Source organism: Leguminivora glycinivorella, chromosome 11, assembly GCF_023078275.1.
Source record: "Leguminivora glycinivorella isolate SPB_JAAS2020 chromosome 11, LegGlyc_1.1, whole genome shotgun sequence".
Taxonomy (NCBI): domain Eukaryota; kingdom Metazoa; phylum Arthropoda; class Insecta; order Lepidoptera; family Tortricidae; genus Leguminivora; species Leguminivora glycinivorella.
The window spans coordinates 22,249,272-22,272,354 of record NC_062981.1 but is presented as its reverse complement, the minus strand read 5'-3'; the positions used below and the strand labels follow the sequence as shown (position 1 = coordinate 22,272,354).

The following is a 23,083-nucleotide window of genomic DNA, read 5'->3' as shown; positions in this document are numbered from 1 at the left end:
CCCAACTTGAAATCACTAGGAGTCAATGCCGGCCAGTGCCGGCCTGTGCAATCGATTAGGGTTGTGTGGGTTGGTTGAGCGAATTTGAGTTTCGGCAGGTTTGGGAAGAAATTTTAGCATGTAGGGAAAAAATCGTGATCGCGAGCGTAGCGAGCGCGAAATTTTTTTCATAGTGCTGCGCTAATTTGAAGGTTAATGCAATACGGAACTTAAGGATTTCATCTTACTCTGTAAGAGGATAGAGACAAAGGGTTGAATTTTCTCAGTCGCACTCTAGTATATTTACGTTGGGTTGAACCTGGATATGGAACGTGGACGCGACATTTTGCTAAGCAACTAAAAGACTGATAGTGGCTCTGGGAACTGTAGACCTTCGCGACATGCTTAGCAGTAGCGTGGCGTGAAATTTTTCGTTGATAAAGACACCCCCCACCCCCCACCTTATTTTCGCTCTTAAGGGTCGCAAGAAAACCCACACCCACCTTTTTTATATACTACGTTAATCTTTCTTTTTTTCGGGGGCCGAGCCCCCCTTTATTTACTCTTAAGGGTCACAAGAAAACCCTAACCCAACTTATTTTTAATATTACGTTAAACTTTCTTTTATGCGGGGGGCTACGCCCCCCGAGCCCCTCTAACTTTTGCTCTTAAGGGTCACAAGAAAATCCTTAACCAACTTATTTTGTGTTCCATGTAGTTCCAGTTCATATCTTCCGGCTCCATCATCAGACTTTGAAACCTAATCTTAGTCAAAGTTCATTACAAGACTTTTCTAAGAAACCCAAAAACAGATATGATACGATGTTCCATCATGTAGTTCCAGTTCATATCTTCCGGCTCCATCATCAGATCAGTTCAACAGTACCATATTATTGTATTGTCATCAGAACTGCATACAGCTGCCAATTTTCATTACGCTACGATCCTTGGAAGATGGTTAAATTAGCCTCCGTAGATTCCATTACATAGTGCATAGTTAGTTACATACACGACGACCTAATAAAAAAGCGTGTTAAAAACTTAAAACTCGACTTCCGTCGTCGCGCGCTTTGTACCATCTGTTTAGACGGCGCGTATTAACACGAGCCGAGCCGAAGATGGCGCGCGCGCCTTTGATCCGTGTCGAAAAAACCGACAAGTGATGGATCGCGCGAACTTTGCCGAGCCGAGCCGAGCCGCGCCGAGCGTAGCTGTTTAAACGGCGCGTGGCGCGCCGGATTACGAGCCGAGCCAGGCTCGGCTCGCGTTATCGCGCGCCGTTTAAACGCACCTTAACATGTGTAAGGAATAAACTTAATGTTAACCCAAGATTAGTAATTTGGCCACTTTTAATCTAAAAGCATCCGTTCTTTGAAGGTCATGGCGATAACAATTTGGTTTTACGAATAAATTCTATTGGCATATTAGATAAAAAAAAAATTGGTAAAATAGGATATTTGAAAAAAGAAAACGTTATTGGTAGTTTACATGTTATCATATTATAGCAAATTTGTATTGTATGGGCGAATACTACAAAAAATATAAGTACATATAAAATAACTCATTCTTAATCTCCGTAACTCTGTGAGACTACCAAAATTTTGTATAGGTGTAACTGTCTACGCGCTCGGTGATCTGTGTCGCGAGCGGGCGCAGCTCGCGCCGCCATTCTGGATATTTTGACGGGAAGGTCGGTCACGTGACGCGCCGCGCGGGGGCAGCGGCGCGGGGGCCGCGGGCCGGCTAGACTCTCCAGTAGCCGAGCCATCCGTCTGCTGCTTTGACTGCGGCCGGTCGCCGGAATCCACGCCCCCGTCTCAGCCGCCCGCATCTATTACGTACCATTTTGTTTGGTTTTTTGGGCGCCCAAACGGCGATTTTAAAGAATACGAGATCGCAAACCCGACCACCGACGGGTGCCACACGAATATAGAGTTCGAACGGCTCATAAATACGAAATGTGACGAGTTTATTTGCGTATTTTTGCACGGGTGTGCGTTCGGCGACGGGGCGGAGACGCCGGCGCGGGGCGCGCTCGCCCGGTCGCGACGGCTCACTCGCAGACATGTCTCGGCCGCGGACGGAGCGCGGCGCGGCCGGCGCCCGCAGTGCGCTCGCGCGGTAGTGTGACATGCGCTGCGCCCGTGTACCATGGATGTGGTGACTCCTCACATAACGTCAGTGCTGAAGACGTACCAGGCGCACGCGCCGCGGAGCCTGCAGGGCCCGGGCGTGCAGGGAGCGCGGCCGGCGCGCAGTCCGCCGCCGCCGCCGCCCGCGCCCAACCCGCCCATCCTGCTGGCGCCCGACCGGGTGCGCGGCGAGCGCGGCGAGACCCTGCTCGAGGGCGAGCCCATCTCCTGCTTCAGCGTGGGCGGCGAGCGGCGCCTCTGTCTGCCGCAGATCCTCACCTCCGTGCTCACCGACTTTACTTTGGAACAGATTAACAGAGTGTGTGATGAGCTGCAGATCTACTGCTCGCGCTGTACCCCTGAACAGCTTTACGAGTTGAAATCTAATAGTGTTTTGCCCCACTCGGCCTTCTCTTGTGGGTTGATAACGCAGACTGATGCGGAGAGGCTGTGTGCGGCTCTGCTGCACACTCCGCAAGGCTCTCGGCCGCACAAACTGTCCGGGTACCGCGTCTACCACGAGTGCTTCGGCGGCAGCCGTGGGGTGTTTTCGTCCGATTTAAACCTAGTGCAATGTTTGGAGTGCCGTGCTATGTACAGTCCGCGGCGGTTTGTCTGCCACACGCACGCCACGGAGAACCGAACCTGCCACTGGGGCTTCGACTCCGCGCGGTGGCGGCGTTTCTTATTAGTGGCGGATGAGGAACAGGACAAGGAGAAGTGCGCCGCGTTGCTGGACGCTCTGGACGTGGACGAGCCGCAGATCGTCGTTCCTCTTAAGCACGCTTTGAAGCGAAAACAGGTAAGATATAACTACATAAGAAACAAAGCTAAGTTGTCTTATCGTCCGTTCAAATCTTTGTCACCCTTTTCCTTTCATCTCCTCGTTCCCGGTTATGACATCTTTCGACGAATTCTGAATAAATAAGGGCGAACAACGAGCGACAAACGGGTCGTCAACGCGAAACAAAGATATTCGCCCTTTTCTTAGAAGAATCTTATTTGAATAAGGTTGGAATAATTCTCATATAAGTTCTGAGCTTATTGGAATAAGGTATAATACTGACATGCAGAAGGATATCGCAAAGCTAAAAATTTCATTTTAGGAACCTTAAAAAGAATTGAAAAACACCGCGTCAATTCTTTTCATCGCCCAAAACGCAGATTCGCACCAATTGGCACTTTGGTTTGGAGTGGCCTGTTTTTATAACGGGGCACAAAAGCCCGGTATTCGCATCCGGGTCTATGGGAAGAGGCGCTTGAAAAGCCATCGACAATATTAGACCCTTTGTCACGTTTCGTCTCTTACCAGCTGTCACGTTTTCCACTATCTACAATTTTGGGTGCCTCCGATTAAGTATTATGTCTGCGTAATATTATCTTTGCGAAAAACAAGCTTATCAGCAGCGATAGACAACATGAGTGTTTAGCAGAAGATAATGAAGTTTATTGCAAAAAGAGCGATGTTATTGGCTGGGATACTAATAACTTGACTTGAGGTCAAAGTCGAGCCATCTGGGGTTAATTGGTGATGATAACTTGAGTCGGTCGAGTAAGTTCACTCACCTTCTACATGTGTTAAGGAATCCATATTGGGTAGGCAAGGCAACTAGGCACCTATCTTCAATTAGGCACCTAAGTATATCATGTCATGTCACTCAATTTGAGATATGGCGTAGATTGGGGTTAAAAAACACTCAAAATATCAGTCTCAATTCTCAAAGTTCAGAAGAAATGAGTAAGAATTACATGCATACTTTAAATAAGAATCGTTTGATTGGGAAAAGATCAATGGAAAATATATCAAAAGCCAGACATTATTGGAGAAGGTATCTTTACCGAAATCTCAAATAGTATTTTATAGTAGCCTCCCACACGAGAGATACGTTTAAATCCTCTTACAAAGAGATCTAGAAAGACCCTTTCTAATAACAAGAATACATTGTGTACTATTCGCAATTTGAAAGCAAAATACAAGCTCCATTTACGTAATGTCGACCCTTGTCATTATAACATTCTACAACTCCGCACTGTCACTCCCAAAATCCGCAACAATTGAACAAACTTGCTAACCTGGCCCGAAAAACTGGTCTGAAACCGGATTGACCGTTTTCAAAACAACCATACAGTACGAATTTCGTGTAACTTACTGTCGGCAGCAGATTGCAGTTCCTGGATAATAATTTGAAGGAATCCATAAACATATGTGATATGTGTTTAATAAGAGGTAGGATAGATTCGTCAGATTGCCTTAGATCCCCGAATCTGAAACTGCTCAAAAATAGGAGCCCTAATCGACTTATGAATGAGAAATAATGATTTTCTCGTCTCACAATATGCCTAGGAACTTCACGATCGGCCGGATCTATCGGCCGCCGACATTACAAAGTAAATTGCGAGTATAAATCGCTGTTCAGTATGCCTCGTCCTTCAGCGGAATGTTAAATGGCGTATGATTCCGCGCTATAGATAATGTTTCAAAACAAGTCTGTGGAATGGCGAGCTCTACTTGAAAATCTTGTTTTACTTCAGCCTTGCTTATAAGAATATCTTGATGTTCAGGATAAAATAAGATATAGGTGCAGAATACTTAGATAAGTACCTACTTCGAAAACTCTCAAGAAAATTATCAAACGAAGCAAGCTAAGCATGATGAAGATAAGCCAAATTAGAGTTTACAAAAAGTAAAATCCATTCTTTAATGACAAATTTAATCTTTAGTTGCTACTCTCATTCACAAGCACCGAAAACATATGAGTGTTTGAAGACAGGGCACATCCCAAAAATCCCCTGAGACGAAGTTCCTATTAGAATATTATTAGCAACTAAGCGGATGAAGTCCGCAAAAGTCCTGCTTCTGGCACGTATTAAGGACATTAGACATCTCCAGGGTGTATTTAACCCACAAGCTAACTAGGCTTTATCCGGAACCCTTTCCATCGCCTCATATAATGTATAATACATCTCTCAAAGGGCTCATAGCGTGTAATTTATGAGATCGAGATACGTAAACGCCACGGTAGCAAATTGCCCCGATGGCTAAACCTGTACGGGTAACTGTTGTTTCTAAATCGCCGGTTACTGCACTCGGTGGAGGTGCAACGTTGAAGGAGTCGGTTTATAAGGAAATTAATGCTTTAGAAGTTCTTGTTAACTTATAAGAACAAGTTAATTTTGAGTTTTAAACTACAGATTATAGTAAGTTCCAAATTCAGAGACTAAAGTCTCTGACAAGGCTAATGACAGGATTGACAGGCTTGGAAAATATTATGAAAAGAGCTAACCACTGCACAAATAAAAAATTAAACATTTTCTGAAGCCAAGAGTCAATAACATTGATATCAATTGTCAATAAGTATGACGAAGATCTGATTTAGTAAGCCAAAATAGAAGCAAATATTGAGCACTATTCTTTCGAGAGAAACAACAGAAAGATTACAAGGGAAACAAACAGAAAATGTTACTGTCTTTATCATTTAAAAATCCGTAAAAAATATTCTTTTACGATTATTGAAGGCAAGGCAACCTCCTAAAAAGTGCTGCTTTCGAACAGAATCAACACGATTCAGACTTCTAGGATTATGGTGAAGTAAGCTAATGAACCTTTTTATATGAGTTATCTACCTAGAAAGTCCAGAAACCCGCCTGATATGCCTGGCCTGAGACTTGCAAATGTACTTAATGTAGTTAACTGCTGCACTAAGCCACATAATCGTTAAACTGCATAAACTCGTTTAATAATTGTTAAAACATAAGAAACTCTGCCATTAGGAGGACGCAAAGCACCAAGGATAATATTCGAACTGCTTAGCAAGATACAATTTAATACCTCTTAACAAGAAACTGAAATTACAATTCAGATTAAGAAAGTAATGTCTTGGACTAAGCACATCATACATGAAGTATAATAATACTGGCGCTAAACTTATAGGTAAGTTTGTTTATTATTTTGTATGTAATAAATTGAGTCAAAAATAGAATAAAGATTAACTGGTAAGTGGTAACACATCTCATTTGATCCAATATCTGAGATCGCAAGTAGTCTTTAGCGAGTAGGAAGTATATTCAGACATCCGGAGCATCCGGACTAGAGATGGGCCGAATATTCGGTTAATATTCGGTATTCGGCATATTCGGCAAGTTTTTCAATGTTCGTATTCGGCCGAATAATTCGGTTGCATTGCCGAATATTTACCGAATAAACAAAGTAAATAACTAATGAAGATCTTACGTATTCCATTGGATAATAAGCTCCTATTTTAGTAGCTTTCCAAGGAACTACTAAAAAGAGATAATTACCTACGCGTCAAAATATAAATACAATTGTTTTGTAAAAAAGTTAGAACACCGTAGTTTAAGAGTTGAGAAGAGTTCAAACTTCAGAGTTGTTTTAACAAAGTTTTAGTTATCCACTAAATCATAAGAACATAGTTGTAGTAACATATCTAACCATTATAAATCATTTAATAGTTTTAATGAACATCCTCTTTAAAAATATGGCGTAACCGAATATTAGGCCGAATGTTCGGTTCGGTAAGAGCTGAACCGAATGTTCGGCCGAATATTCGTATTCGGCAAAGTCCATATTCGGCCCATCTCTAATCCGGACAAATATTGAATTGTCCTGCAAGTCTAGCTAGGTAGGCCCAAAAATTCTGGATAAATCCGATCATAAGGAAACCCAAGAGAGAGTCTTGTGCTCAGCCCAGGCAAACATAGAAAAATATTTTGGGAAATGCAAAGATTCTAGTCTGAATTATATTAACTTTGCAAGAGGGCTACCTACTCCCGTCCACTCTGTAAGCGACGATAATCATGGAGGTCGTAAACGCTTCAGCAGTATTTATATTTATACTTATATCCAGCCTATTAAGCACATAAGCTGACTCACACCGCCTTTTAAAATGGCATTACACTGTAACACCAGCAAAACAAAGGCACTGACATGCTTAAAACATCGTAAATACTGGGACAAAGTTATCTTCTCATTTGTTAGTATGATTGTGCATTCGTAAAGATGTCCCTTTGGATTGTATGGTCGTAATGTTGAAGCTGTGATGCATGAAACATAAAAGGATATAAATATATGTATTTACTACCTATTTGAAAATCGAATGTGGTATGATACGAGGCAGTCTTTCACAATCTTCGGATTGAAATAGAAATGGAAAATTTTGGCTCCGATGTGTTTTCCTGACCGGAACTCATTCAACAGATCAGTCAAAATTTATTACACTTACAGTGTTATGTGTCGCAGTCGCATAAATAATCACTTGAGTCTATTCTCCATTGCTTAGTATTTTATTTTATCTTTGATGGAAGCAATGACACTATGACTATGACAACTTAATGATGGGTAGTCAGTTTGCCCTGTACTGCAAGTAATGCTATAAACTTTCAAAACATCAGATTAGGTATTTATGTTAGGAAAATTTTTTAACACTAAGAGCTTTATCACATTTAGCATCCAGTATTTACGAGCAAGTTCGTTGCGCACTTCCCAAATGTAATTGATAACGCCCTTAGAGAAAGAAAAACAGTTTCACAGATCAGATAATAGAAAGTACCCGTAAAACAGATGTTTATGCATGCGAAGTAAAATATGGAGCCCAGAATCCCGTTCGTCGATTGTTCTGCGGACGGTTGGTTGCGCCGCGGCCTGCGTTGCGCAGACGCAGCGCGCGCGTGACAGCCGTCAACGAGGCGTGCGCAGAGATTACAATTCAACAGTAGGGGAAGACAATGATCTACATGCTAGTGTAATTATTGCACTGTAACACACCCTCACTGATCACTCTGTTCTGGTGCCTAGCAAACATAGTAATTGTAGATCGAGAAACTTCAAATGAAGCAAAAATGTATTTAAAGGGATGATATATTATGCAATAGTTTTATTGGAATTTTCTATCAATTATTTTCATCTTAGCCCGACCCCAGTATCCAATAAATAACAAATCAGTAGTTTATGTTTTCAAATAGACAGCTAATCAAAACTACCGCATTGGATGTAATTATTTATAATATATATTTCAGGCTACATATCACTTTATCTCTTGACTGATGCCAAGACCAGGTCCCATGCATTAAAACTATCTTTCTTTTGATTTAGAACCAAAGAAAAATTATAAAGAAGACACATTTGCCCAAAAGTCGGAAAAGCAATAAATCATAAACCTTAATTCGCACATAAAATCTGGAGAAGCGAAGCTGCAAGGTTTTGACAGGGCTTCCCCTCATTCATCATTAATAAGGTTTTAACTGCAGGAGATAACTCAACAGTTCCGAGACATAATAAATCGGCAAGATCTTGAACTCCCACTTTAAACGGTTCTGCGAATGCAAATCCCGCTGCCCCCACTGTTATTACATGTCATTGCACGTCTCGATGTGCGGCTTGTCTACTGTAATCGCCGTTTCTTGGAAAGCGTTGGTTTTCCTGCTTTCTGCCGTTTATGATGAGTGGTTTCGGGAAATTTAGGGTCTTGGGAATACAAGGTACGTCTAAATTGTTTGTACTTTTAATGCATTAATAAACATTAATTTTTATTAAGCAGAAACGTCTGCTAACGATTCTAAACATTTTTATATTAAAGGAAAAAAAGGAAAAATTTACGCTTCCGGCGGGACTTGAACCCGCACCATTTTTGCACATAAGGAAAGGCATGGAAAGATTTGCGAAGTCCGGCGTGGCTTCCGTAGCTCAATTGGTAAGAGCATTGCACGGATTGCAAAAATGGTGCGGGTTCAAGTCCCGCCGGAAGCGTAAATTTTTCCATTTTTTCCTTTAATATAAAAATGTTAATAAACATTGATCGTCAAACCTTTTGGAAGGTACTTTAAAAATAAAATAAACACACATGGATCATTCACCAGCGGTCGATCTCAATGCGTTACAAATCTGACAGGAACACGTTATAAATATTAGCGGACATACAGATTTCTTGATCAATCTGGCACAACACCACAACCAAACAAAACTTAAGAAACGAAATTCTATAATTTTCCCAGATCGATAACCCTCTCCAAATCTGTTGAAAACATTTCCTGTTAGTAAGAGGCCGATTCAGCGTTTCGCATATTCTTTCCACAAAAGGTCAAGCTAATCTAATTGGCCTTCCGCCAGATTTAGTTTTGCGTAGGGCCGAAAAACCCTAAAATCCGTCTTCGAGCCTCGACCTTCACCCAGTTTACGACATACGCTGCACCCGAACACCCGGGCAGATGCTGAATTCTTGCCGCTATCAAAATGTGAGCTAAAATTGTTGCACAACATTAAATATCTCAGGTAGTATGGTGGAGATACCCTAACCTAACCTTCAAATCAAGAGTAAACAGGCATCTTCTGGGCGTACTCACTCCATCGTAGGCCACTTCTGTGTGAAATTTATTGTGATACCGCTCTGACCTGAACAAAGTGATGGATGGAAACCAATACTTATTTTGAGTCATCGCGGCAGCCCAGTAATTGTGAATCCTCTGGGATCAGAATCAGAAGGTCAATTTAATCCCTTAGGTTCGAAAATTAGTCGATTCCAGTTTCGGCCTTAACCTAGTTTTGACAACACTGACACACTCGCTCGAACTTCCCGGGTTACTCAACGTCTGTTAGCGTAGTATAATTGATGCCATTGTAAGGATGGGAATGAAATAACTGCCAAACCATTAAACATGACGACTCCATGGAAAATGTATCAGTTTTCTACAGAGGTATGCCGATTGATACGTTTAGGAGCGATACGCTTTCAGAACATCGAATTTGAAGATGACCGCCTTTTCAGAACCTTTATGAATTTTATGAAACCGGTATGAAGTAAATAATTTGGTTCAACAAAAAATCTAACTATTGGTTAGCAATGGTAGCATGATGGTTACAGTAAATAAATAATAATTACTCTATACACCTTATACTATGTCTACTTCTAGATTGACCTACCCCTTCTAAAGGAAGATATAACATCAAATTCCATAAGTAAATATTTTCCTACGTTTTCTACAGTCTAACTGGTTTGAGAAAACGTTTACAATTCTCTCCGTCGTTAAAATGGCAACAAACTAAGGCCTGGCATATCTCAGTGCCCTCAATAGTACAGATAGGGCTATACGTATATCTATAGCATAGAATGACATTAGTTTATCAAGTACTTTAGTCGTGAGAAGTGAGCGGCCGCGCCCGCTGTCCTAGCCAATAGGATGCAAGAACGCGGAGCGAACGCTGGACCACTAAGGATATACCTACATCTACTAGTTTCTTTGGCATTTCATCTTGAGACCATAATGATATACTGGAAACTGCAGGTTGTCAACTGTCTGACGATGTACTGGCGTCTTGCGGATATGTTGGCTCTTGGGACAGTAATCATATATTCGGTCTGTCAACTGCTTGCAATGGGTAATTAATTTATCCCGTTGGACCTAATTAATGCTGTCGCAGTCTCCGTTAGTAAGTACTACCTACCAGCAGCGGCTGGTCCATACAAGCCGATTCCCACCGGCTTGCCTAAAATTTATTACTAGTAAAGTAGGTACTTAATGTTAAGGTAGGTTTCTTTTTGCTCAGTGTTTCCTAGCAGAAATTTTCACCAAGCGCCACTGCTACCTACTTAGGCGATTCAAGATATAAAATAAAATCATAAGCAACCACAAAACAGAGTTTTTGTTATCTTAGTCCATGCAGCAACTGAACCAGCTCCGCTCAACAAATCATATCGATGAAGAATGTTAAAAATATTGTTGAAGTTAACAAATGACAATCGGGTGAATGCATCTAGAATGACAAGTAATTAAATAGTAGATAGACCATCGCAAAAAGTCTGGGGGATGTTACATGTGCATTTCCGACCTTTAAAAACTTATATTCTCCATTTTTGTAAAACCCCATAGGTACAGCTACTTAATAAGTCGGGTACCCTAAATAAGTTTACAGAAAGCATTTACCTCTTGAATGCGATTGCGATTATAGTTTGTGTTCGAATTACTAGTTACATAAACATCTCTAACATATAATTTCCAAGGTTCAGTAACTTGTCTCTGACACGAAAATTATAAAGCACAACGTTCACAGGTGGGTATTTCCAAAATCGCAATTATAATGTCATGATTACCGCCCGCAACTCGGATTAAAATGTTATTTGAATGAAATTAACATGTTCACGTATTTTTAATGACTTAATCCGCTCTGAGTAATTATTATCTTGCAATTAGGGGTATTCGTCATGAGTTAAGTATAAATTGTAGAACTATGAAGGTGCCAAAGGCAGAGCTCAGAGCGTTAAATAAATAAATAAATATTGGGGGACACCTTACACAGATCAACCCAGCCCCAAACCATAAATTAAATAATTATAACATATATGTTATATTTAATTTATGCCCAAACTAAGTACCTACTATGAGTGCAAGGCGACGATATACATACGTATATAGATTACATACTTACATATTACATAGAAAACATCCATGACTCAGGACCAAATATCTGTGCTCATCACAGAAATAAAATAAATAAATAAATAATAAGTAAATATTATAGGACATTCTTACACAGATTGACTGAGGCCCACGGCAAGCTCAAGAAATTACACGATCGTTAACATTTTATCTGAGAATTAATTCGTTTTAATCCATAGGCAACCCTATCATCCGACGCTGCGCACGTGCGGCTCGTTTCTTTGTTAGAATTTTGTAGGCATTTAAAAAGGCGGCATTTCGAGAACATCAAAGCAGTGGGCCTTCTGTACTTGTACTATTATATATTCTGTGGTAGTACCTATCAGTAGTACCTCCAGAAAACTTTGGCAAAAAGGGAGTGTTCCACATCCGGATCCGGAGTAGCTCACATAGATCTGGAAGGATTTAAATATCTTTAAGAGGAATTTCCTTGACAACGTGAATATGAAATTTTAAAAGTATGTACCTACTATAATTTACATAATAATTGTTAATAACACACTGAACACTGAATGGGTGTTGTCATCGAAACATTCGAAACTTCTGTGACCTTGCACGATTTAGAAGTTGATATGCGCCAAACAATATATTTTCGTGTTGACTATATTGGTCTGAAAGTTCTGGCTGGTGTAGTTGACATGTAAGGTACAGCGAGGCAAATCTCGACTGTGGAGCAATTGTAACTAATCCATCTTTTCCATGATGATGTTGAGTTCTATATGTATCCAATCCACTGAACACGAATACCATATATAACCAGTGGACAATCTATTTAATAATGCAAACATTGTAAAACATTTACATTTGTCCCCCAGTCGAGATTTGCCTCGCTGTACCTTAAACAGATTAACTATTAATAACTTTTTCAGTACAGATGGTGTTTTTTTTTACGCACTAGTGCGAGAAGTGGTTCATTATATGCCAGGTCGAAACTTCGGAGTGCCATCTGTACTGAAAAACGTCGTACGATACACGTGCGAAAAGGAAATTCGTAACTCGTGTCGATTTAAAACACTCCCTTCGGTCGTATTTTAATTTATCGCCACTCGTTTCGAACTTCCTTTTTTACGCACTTGTATCGTAATGTACTATTTCGTTACATTGAGATTGCAAAAAAGATCGGAAACTAACATTTTACGAGGGTTTTTTCAAGTTATATAGAGAACTTTGTGGGAAATTACACTTTTCAGAAAAATCTTGACCCCGAAGTTTTTAAAGACTGTAATAAGATGATCTAAACTTAAAAAAAAGTAGGATTTCTAATCCTATTAGAAACGGATTAGGAGAAAAACAAGTCGAGCGCTAAAACGGATGGCACACAGCGTGGTGTCGCTCGTTGGGGAGCTGATTTTCTGTTGTTTTGGCCATTTTATATAAAACAAAACTATAAATTAACTCAAGTAGAAAGAACTCGAAAAAAGCTTTAAGTTTAGCAGGGGTACCACACCTTTTTTGACTCGAGGCGAGGACCATATTTTGACATGTAGCAAATTTATAGTGTATTTTTTATCATGAAATAAAGAAATCTAATCTAATCTAATCTAATTAATCAGCCGGGGTTTTGGGAGCGGGAATGATTTTCACTAGCCCAAAAAGGGTGAAAACGATGAACAACAGTAATTACTATAACATTTCTATGTACATTTGGAGCCAGATACATAGTTTAATCTATATTTCAGTAATTCAAGTTACTATAAACAGAGTTATAAATACACGAATTGATTCCCGCTCCCAAAACCTCGATGTATGTTAATCAGTTGGAACAGTAGGTAAACAAGTGCGAGTCGGGCTCGCGCACAAAGGGTTCCGTAGCAGCAAATATAATAAACTTATTATGTCAATTATCTCAAAAACTATAAGAGATACTTTGATCAAACCAAAAATCGTTGAAAGAGTTAATTAGCATGCATCACCTCTATTTTTTTTAGAATTTTATACCCCGTAGTTATAAAAATAGAGGGGGGGGGACATACTTTTTACGACTTTGAGAGCTGATATCTCAAAAACCGTTCACTTTAAGAAAAATGTTTTTTAGAAAACTTTATATCATTTTAAAAGACCTTTCCATTGATACCCCACACGGGTATGTACATCGAAAAAAAAATTTTCATCCCTCAGTTACATGTATGGGGGGCCCCACCCCCAATTCTTTTTTTTACTATTTAGTGTCATAATTTTGTAGCGGTTCATACAACACATATTCCCATCAAATTTCATCACTGTAGTACTTATAGTTTCCGAGTAAATCGGCTGTGACAGACGGACAGACGGACAGACGGACAGACGGACAGACGGACATGACGAAACTATAAGGGTTCCGTTTTTGCCATTTTGGCTACGGAACCCTAAAAATGGCCTATAATATAAGACAGTGATTGTTGTAGCGGGCTTTAAGTATTCTACTCTCTCTACGTCTTGCATTGAAATACCTGCTGCATGCTGGTCGAATCTGTCCTAAGTACATGTGTGCTAGTTCATTTTGCAGCCGGCCGAAAGAAGACACTTTTCGTTCCGAAGGGCAAACAAATAATTTGTTTACCTCGCATGGGTAACTTCTAATCAGTTCGCAGCACTTATCAATAGGTACCTATTTTCAATATTTACTACCGCAATGATTGTTACTTCGATAAGAATTGATAAGTACTTCACGTTGTTACTACAAAGAAGCCCTTGCACATACTACGCCCTGTAACCAGGGGTTCAGCCCTTGACCTACTGTATTGATCGTTAGTGCTTCTGAAAGCTTGTGATGTAACTAGGAGCTTAGGATCGAGAAATTTGGTAGTAGACTTAGAGAGAAACATTGATGTTGTAGAGTTTTTATGACTGTGTAAATGACAACACTATTTTGGATCTATCTCGTGGCGACATAATTTCGCGCTAATCATGTGGTAGCCCTGCCGGCGTATTATGCTTCCAATTTTTTCACTTATCCACGTGGATAAGACATCTGTCACTCTCACACTCTCATAACTGTATTTGCCAAAGCGTAATGGATACTACTTTATTCACATAGATAAGTGATAAAATTGTAGGCATAATACTGATGAGATCAATATTGGCCAGAGGTCACAAAATTTTTTAGAAGAGACAATATTAGTACTTAGCTAAGTATATATTTGTATTATACTTTTAACAAACACTTAATTAATAATTAATAATTATTGTAACTGTGAAGACTCTCGAGCGTCACATGTGGTTTAAAGATTCTAAGCACATAGTCGCTAACATGATATTGTACATAACGCGGCAAAGTTGCGGGATTACTCGACACGTACATACATACCCACTTTTAATGGCCGACTCAAGTGCCTGGGGTACTATTTGTAGCAGGGTGCAACATAAAAGGTACAGTTCATACCAGAAACTAGGGCGAAAGTGCTTTACTAAACTCTTGGAAATGAGAGTCACAGATCTTATTTTAATACGTTGTCTAAGATTATAGTCTACACAGAGAGCTAAAAAGGCCACCCATTCATTTATATCTTACCTGCGTCTGGAATCTGTAAAGCAGACTCAAATTTTGAGATGTTTAATTCACCAGTTGGGCTTTGGACTAGAGCGTTAGCGGCTCTTTAATTTCCTAAAACATAATAATGTTCAGCATACGCTGAAACTAGTCAACTTGGGTAAATAGGTATTATAACTACTTACTTATTCTACTTTTACCTGTCAACAGTAGGTACTACCTCTGTTGCAAATTTAAAACGCATAAATTAACATCTTTAGCCAACATTTTCACTTAATTTCATTGTTACATTATCTGTCCTGTCGTCAACTGCATTCGAAAACAGAATTAAAAATATACCTTATTAGTATTCCGACTGTACAGCATGCAAATTGTATGCGTACGTTAGCCAGCCATTTTTAAAAGTCCACCCACCTTTGTATATCACTTTAAAAGGGAGACGTTCCAACATGGTCGGTTAGCGTAGGCTCTCTTTGCTCTCCTACGAGCTAACGCTACTAAATTACGAAGCATCGCACTACCAACATAAAAATGCTGCTGGCAAAATCTTAACCTTTCATTCCCTTACGTGTGCCTTAAAACATTTTAGCTTTATCGCAGTTACAAGGTAAGGTTAAACACGTATTCAGCGATAAGTACCATTAGCTTCAAATATCGCCATTGCTAAACGCATAAAAAACTATGTTGAATGGACTTTTTTTAGCGTTGTTTGTATTTGACAGGTTAGGCCGCTTGGCAACAGGATGTAGGTGTAGGTTGGTGTAGGTACAGCTGATTATTGCTGGACTGTTATCGCTTACAAGTATAAGCTATAGCTAAGTGAAAAACTAGCATAAACATGGTCTAAAATTACGTGTAGTTGTTTGCATCTTGAGGTCTTTTATACTGGTCCGTGAGGCGATTCGTTGGGTATGGGTAATAAATAAATAGGAATAAAAGTGTAAAGCAGCGCACAGTGCGTATTTTTATGTCCAGTAAAACCGAAAGAGCATATGTTCTCACGAAATAAAAGCACATATAACATTTTAAACCGCGATTCATGCAAATGAGTGCTTTTAAAGGCTAAATGGGGCTTTAAGCTTTTATATTGAATACAACTATGTGTTTAATTCTGAGCTCTTAAAACAAGGGAGGAAATGATAAGCTCTTTAATGAGTCTCTTTTGAAGTTGAGTATTGAGTCTTTTCGGTGCAGGATTAAAGTATGAAGAGGCAGCTAGGGCGTTTGTCTAGGTACTCTAGGTAATGTTTCTAGCCTCCCCCTCCCATAGGTTTTTATACCTATTATATTACACTTGAGTTATTTAAGCTCTCCGCCTTCGAGGTCGGGCTTCAAACAGCCTCTCGTTCGTAATCCTTTACTTTCCGCCCTTATTACATAATACATAATGTACTATTGTTACAAATGATACATATTATCTTAAAATCAAGGACCTATACCCTATACATTCAGTGCTGAATAACGGGGCAATTTTGTACTAGAGACCCCCAATGAGCCAACATAAAAAAAATCTACGAAAATCTTTATCTTCCTCTCTATCGCTCTTCAGCAATTCCCGTTTACTTTGTATATTTGGATCACGTCTCCGATTTGAATAAAAATTGGTAGGCTGATAGAGTCCATGATGCTGAGCAAGATCCACTAGATTTCCCAAAATGTCCTAGGTTGATTGTATGAAACTTTCCTTTTTTGTTACCGAAAATGTATAGAAATCTGGTAACAAAAAAGGAAGTTTTCATACAAACTACATAGGACATTTTGGGAAACCTAGTGGATCTTGCTCAGCATCATGGACTCTATCTGTATTATCTGTGCCCTTACACTTACAGTACTTGTAAATGTTTATATTACTTTAATTATTTAAAGGTAAAGAAAATATGAAGAAAGAGGAAGATGTATTATCTGTGCCTAAATATAATTATTTAGTTGTTAGTTTCTGAACGCACCCGTTTTAAAAAAGTTAGATGTAAATGTCACCGGGTGACCACACCCTCTTCGCTGCCAAGCTAAGCATGGATCAGCACGCATTTTACTTGTTATAATAATTATAAGACTTGAAGAATAAATACTGTGTTCCTCCATTCAAGAGACCTTTTATTTAATACTACATGGCGCAGTCGTGGAAGAGCTAAGCTCCATTTTGCTGTAAGAACATAATAAGAAAAGAAGATAGACAATCAAGATGTCGGGCATTGAATACCGCATGCCGACGCCGCTGAATCTCGAGGTAATCGAAGATTTATACCCTCAATGGCTAAGATTTAAACAAGCATTCAGAATTTTTGTGTCAGCGGCGGGTTTGGAGAATATGACGGAGGCCAGAAAAGCATCGGTTTTACTTAATTGCATCGGTCAACCGGCACAAGAGCTATATTTCAATACGTTAAGGAGTGAAAATAATGAAGATACTCCCAAATTACAAGAAGTGATAACACTCTTCGACGAGTACTTTAAGCCGAAAACGAGCGAAGTCATCAACACGTGGCAGTTTAACAAGAGGACACAAGAAGAAGGAGAAAGCTTTGATTCCTACTACACAGAGCTCCGACGAATAGCAAAGAACTGCAATTTCGACAAGCAATTAGACCGGATGCTTAGGGACAGAATTGTAGTGGGAATCAGGGAACAGCGAGTTCAACAAAAGCTGTTAGAAATAAAGGATTTAACACTTGAAAAGGCAGTGGATGTCTGCAGATCAGCGGAGCTGTCTCGGGAGCACGCGCGAGTCCTAGCCAAGCAGACCCTGGCGGAGGTAGATGCAGTGCGGAGCCACACACCAGCGCAGAACACCAGGTCATCTCAGCCGCCTTCAAAAAATCAAGCTAAGTATAACCAAAATTCACTGAGTAATAAAAAATACAAATGTAAAAAATGTAACACTGAACATGGCCCACGGGCGTGTCCGGCCTATGGCCAAAGATGTGAAAATTGTAAAAGGTACAACCATTTTAAGGTTGGGTGTAAATTTATTAATCAAATTGAATGTATTGAGCAGGAAAATGAGGAGATGATTTGACTAGTACGGGTTTGTCACTCAAGCAGTGAATGCAACTGTGAGTGGACAGAGTCTTTAAACGTAAATAATAAGTCTGTAATAAACTTCAAATGTGACACAGGGGCCCAGGCAAACATTTTGTCATTAGATGATCTTAAAAAAGTTGTCGATGATGAAAATAATATAAAATTATCTGAGACAAGAAGTATTTTAGTGGCTTTTGGAGGAGCACGCATTGTTCCTGAAGGAAAAATAACATTAACACTGACACTTAATGATGTTCAGTACAATACACAGTTTATAATAGTAAAACAAAATGTAAAAGCCATTCTAGGTCTGTGTTCCTTGTTCAAATTAAACTTCATTCCCAATAAAAATATAAACACAATTGATAAGACTCAATGGGATAAAAGCTCAATTTTTAAAAAATATGGTGAACTGTTTCAGGGTGTCGGGGAGTTTAAAGAACCTCTGACGCTACACACTCAACCGGATGCAGAGCCTGTGGTGCGTCCGCCACGTCGGGTGCCTAACGCAATCAAACCCCGGCTTGCGGAGAAACTAAAATCGTTGGAAGAGCGACAGATCATCACCAAGGTCGAACATCCTAAGAATTTTGTGAGTAATCTTGTAATAATTGAAAAGAAAGACAAATCACTAAGAATATGTCTAGATCCTAAGGATCTTAACAATGTGCTAGTCAGGGATTATTACTTAATACCTACTCTTGAGGAAATTGTTCCCAGATTGTCAAATAAAAAATACTTCTCAGTGCTTGATCTATCTGAAGGATTTTATAACATAAAACTAGATGAAAAATCCAGTGACCTGTGTACTTTTAATAGCCCCTTTGGCTGCTACAAATTCAATCGGCTACCCTTTGGACTCTCTGTAGCGCCTGAAATCTTTCAGAAATACAATGAAAGGGCATTTGGAGACATTCCTGGAGTAATAATTTATTGTGATGATTTACTAATATGTGCTGATAATGAAGCGGAGCATGATGCAATTTTAACAAAGGTGTTTGAAAGAGCTAAAAAACATAATGTGCGGTTCAATAAAAATAAATTTCAATATAAAATGAAGGAGGTCAAGTATTTTGGTCACATATTTTCTCATGAGGGCATGAAAATTGACCCCGAAAGAATAAAAGCTATTAACAGTATTAAAAGTCCCAGTAATAAAAAAGAGCTACAAGTGTTTCTCGGAATGGTAAATTACCTAAGGAAATTCGTGCCTAACCTGGCTAAAATTGCATCACCACTCCAATTACTGCTTAAGAAAGATGTAGATTGGTTATGGACAGATGTACATGAACATTCTTTTAATAAAATAAAATTGCATGTCACTGAGGCACCGGTGTTGCAAAACTTTGATGTGAAACTACCGGTGGTTATACAATGTGACGCTTCAAAAGATGGCCTTGGATGCTGTTTACTTCAAAATGGAAAACCTGTTTGTTTTGCATCAAGGAGTTTGACAGCATCAGAGAAAAATTTCTCGCAAATAGAAAAAGAGCTTTTAAGTGTAGTCTGGTCAACTAGGAAATTCCATTACTTTATTTATGGGCAAAAGTGCACAGTACTGAATGATCATAAGCCACTGGAAACCTTACTTAAAAATCAATTCATGAGGTTCCCTCGCCCAGACTTCAAAGGTTAAAACTAAAATTACTCAAATATGACATTGACTTTCAGTACCTTAAAGGTAAATTAATGTATATTGCAGACCTTCTGTCGCGTGCTTTCATAACCGATAATGAAACTGAAGAACCATACATGTATGATGTCATTCACTGTGTAGGCCTAGCTAATAACTTACAGTGCACTGATGAATTTAAAAATGAATTAATTTTAGAAACCAATAACGACACAGAGTTGTCTAATCTTAAAGAATTTACTAAAAATGGGTGGCCAGATAAAAAACATATTCCAGATAACATGCAGTATTATTTTAAATTCAAAAATGATATAACTCTTGATGAAAACTTGTTGTTCATGAATCATAGATTAATAATACCTAAATCGTTACGCACAGACATAATGAAAAAATTGCATGAAGGTCATCTTGGTATGACTAAAATGAAAAGTTTAGCCAGAAGTCTGTATTACTGGCCTAAAATAGATGAACATTTAGATAATTTTGTAAGACAGTGCTTTGTATGTCAAACATACCAGAGCAACAACATAAAAGAACCATTACTTTGTCATAGTATCCCGGACTTGCCATTCTCAAAACTAGGAACAGACATAATGGAATATAAAAATAAAAGTTATCTTGTTATATATGACTATTTCTCTAAATGGCTGGAAGTAAAACCAATTAATAATAAAAGTGCCAAGACCATCATAAGTAGTCTCATAGATATTTTCTGTATATTTGGTGTACCTAGTGAGATAGTCTCAGACCATGTTCCCTTTGACTCACGAGAATGTAAAAATTTTGCCAGTACATGGGGATTTAAATTTACTTACACCAGTCCTAGGTACCCGCAGTCTAATGGCCTCGCAGAGAAAGCAGTACAGATTTCCAAAAAAATTCTTATTAAATGTCAGGAGGACAACACGGATTATAGATTAGCACTTTTACAATATAGATCTTCTCCTGTTTGTGGCACAAAATTTTCACCAGCTGAATTGTTAATGAATAGGAAAATAAAAACGAAATTACCTGTCACTTCTAGATATTTAAGGCCAAGACTGAATATTAATATTAAAAGTGAGTTTCATAAGACTGTTTCTAGAAATGTACATAATTATAATGCTAATACCAAAAGTAAGAATGACTTTGTTGTAGGCCAGAAAGTCTGGTTTAAAAAAGACTGTAATAGGAATAAATGGCTTCAAGGCCAAATTGTTAGAAATAATGGACTCAGGTCCTACGATATTATTGATAGTAATAATGTTAGATACACAAGAACTTCTTATCATGTTCGACCCGGGTGATTGGTGCTCTGCCGCTGGTTGAGTGTGTTGCTACGGTACTTATAAATGTTTTTATTACTTTAATCATAAGAGGTAAAGAAAAGGGGAAGATGTATTATCTGTGCCCTTACACTGTCAATACTTGTAAATGTTTATATTTCTTTAATTATGTAAAGGTAAAGAAAATTTGAAGAAAGGGGAAGATGTATTATCTGTGCCCTTACACTTACAGTACTTGTAAATGTTTATATTACTTTAATTATTTAAAGGTAAAGAAAATATGAAGAAAGAGGAAGATGTATTATCTGTGCCTAAATATAATTATTTAGTTGTTAGTTTCTGAACGCACCCGTTTTAAAAAAGTTAGATGTAAATGTCACCGGGTGACCACACCCTCTTCGCTGCCAAGCTAAGCATGGATCAGCACGCATTTTACTTGTTATAATAATTATAAGACTTGAAGAATAAATACTGTGTTCCTCCATTCAAGAGACCTTTTATTTAATACTACACTATCAGCCTACCAATTTTTATCAAAATCGGAGACGTGATCCAAATGTACAAACTTAACGGGAATTGCACTCTTATAATATCAAGTTGCGCAGACATCTTTTAGAAAAGTCTCATAACTAAGATTCGTAATAATTATAAGGCAGATATATATATTCATGTATATATAATGGTATATGTATATATATGTATGTATATTTATGTGTTATGTGTATTTGTAAATAGGTATCTATATTATGTTAAGTATGTAATTTTTTTAATATACATATATGCTGTATAATTGTATAATATACATAATCATATTTATGGTTATTTAGTAGGTATTCCATTTCTCGTCATTGCGACATTTCCTGCACCTATTAAGCTCTTATAGATCTCTGTTTGGCCCAAAAGTTAGCTGGTAGAGAATGCCTTCTGGCATTAAGTTCGCCTTTTGTACATTTTTTTACTGTGCAATAGTTTAAATAAATAAATAATACATATGCAAGCAACATAGAGCTACTTAATTTTTAGACTTATCGTCATTGGCCCTTTTTGAAAGCTGGTTATAAACCTTCCAAACGCTTCATATTTTATCCCGTACCCGCTTTGACTTTTAACGAAATAAGGGACCGTATTTTTAACTAAATTTTCCCGAAGCTAATCTAATGCCAACGTACCAGGCAGCCCGGACTCTATTACACCCTCCCCTAAAAGGTATTGTTCGAGTCCATTACACCCCCCTTTAAAACAAAAGCCCCCCTACCACTATGGAGCGTAAATAGCGTGAAACTGCTGAGAAATACTTCGCTGAGTTATTTTTAAAAGAATGTTAAGTTAAAATGTTTAAAAACATTCTTGGGGCATTGTTTGGTCCGAGTTGGCTACCTAAAAGGACCTGAATAATTCGAAGAAATGTGAACAATAATAGTGTAAAAACTAATCATTATTTTTAAAACCTCTTGACTCATTCCACGCCTATACACCTATGCCAAAAACTACACAATGATGCACATAGAGTCAATATTATGCTAAAAATCAGTTTATGACGATTTTAGTTTCCAGTGTACTTAAAAAATGCTTCGCTGTGTTATTATCAGTCTTTGAAATGACAATAACGAAAAGAACATTAGTTTGACGAGTATAAAAATAGAAGAGCCACATAGGTCTCAAAAGAGCCGCATGCAACGTACCAACGTTTGTCGACCCCTGGCCCAACTTGCTGAAATATATCAACTCTATTACACTTTCATCTCTAAACTCAATTAGTGAGACAAACTTTACCCAGCCTAAAAAAGCGTATCTAGGCAATAATATTGACTTGAGACAGTTGTAGTATTCCTAAAGCAATGAACTTTAGCCTCAGCCTCAGCCTACGTTGTTTTCATTATCAGACGTAGCCAAATGAACAAACGTTTAGAGTAATATCGTTATCGCAGCCAGCTATCTCTATCGCTCTTCCGTATTGGCGCGACAGAGCCAGACTGCGTTTCGATTGGCGTCTAGCGTGGACGATTGTCGTTTCGGTTAAGCCGGCTGGCGTGGGAGGCAGGACGCCCACGCCTTACTACGAAAAAGGGTTTATGTGCTACTATACTACCAACACAGAAATTCTAGCTAGCAAAACCAATATATTCGACTGAGAAAG

General features: G+C 38.8%; 1 protein-coding gene across 1 annotated transcript in view; it reads left to right on the top strand.

Moving 5' to 3' along the window:
* The first annotated feature begins 1,783 nt into the window (after positions 1 to 1,783).
* LOC125231177 (ski oncogene) overlaps positions 1,784 to 23,083 on the top strand; it is a 116,274-nt gene continuing 94,974 nt past the window's right edge. The window contains exon 1 of the mRNA XM_048136541.1: positions 1,784 to 2,913. Coding sequence (XP_047992498.1) covers positions 2,131 to 2,913 — 783 coding nt within the window. The 5' untranslated portion in view covers positions 1,784 to 2,130. The remainder of the gene's footprint in view (positions 2,914 to 23,083) is intronic.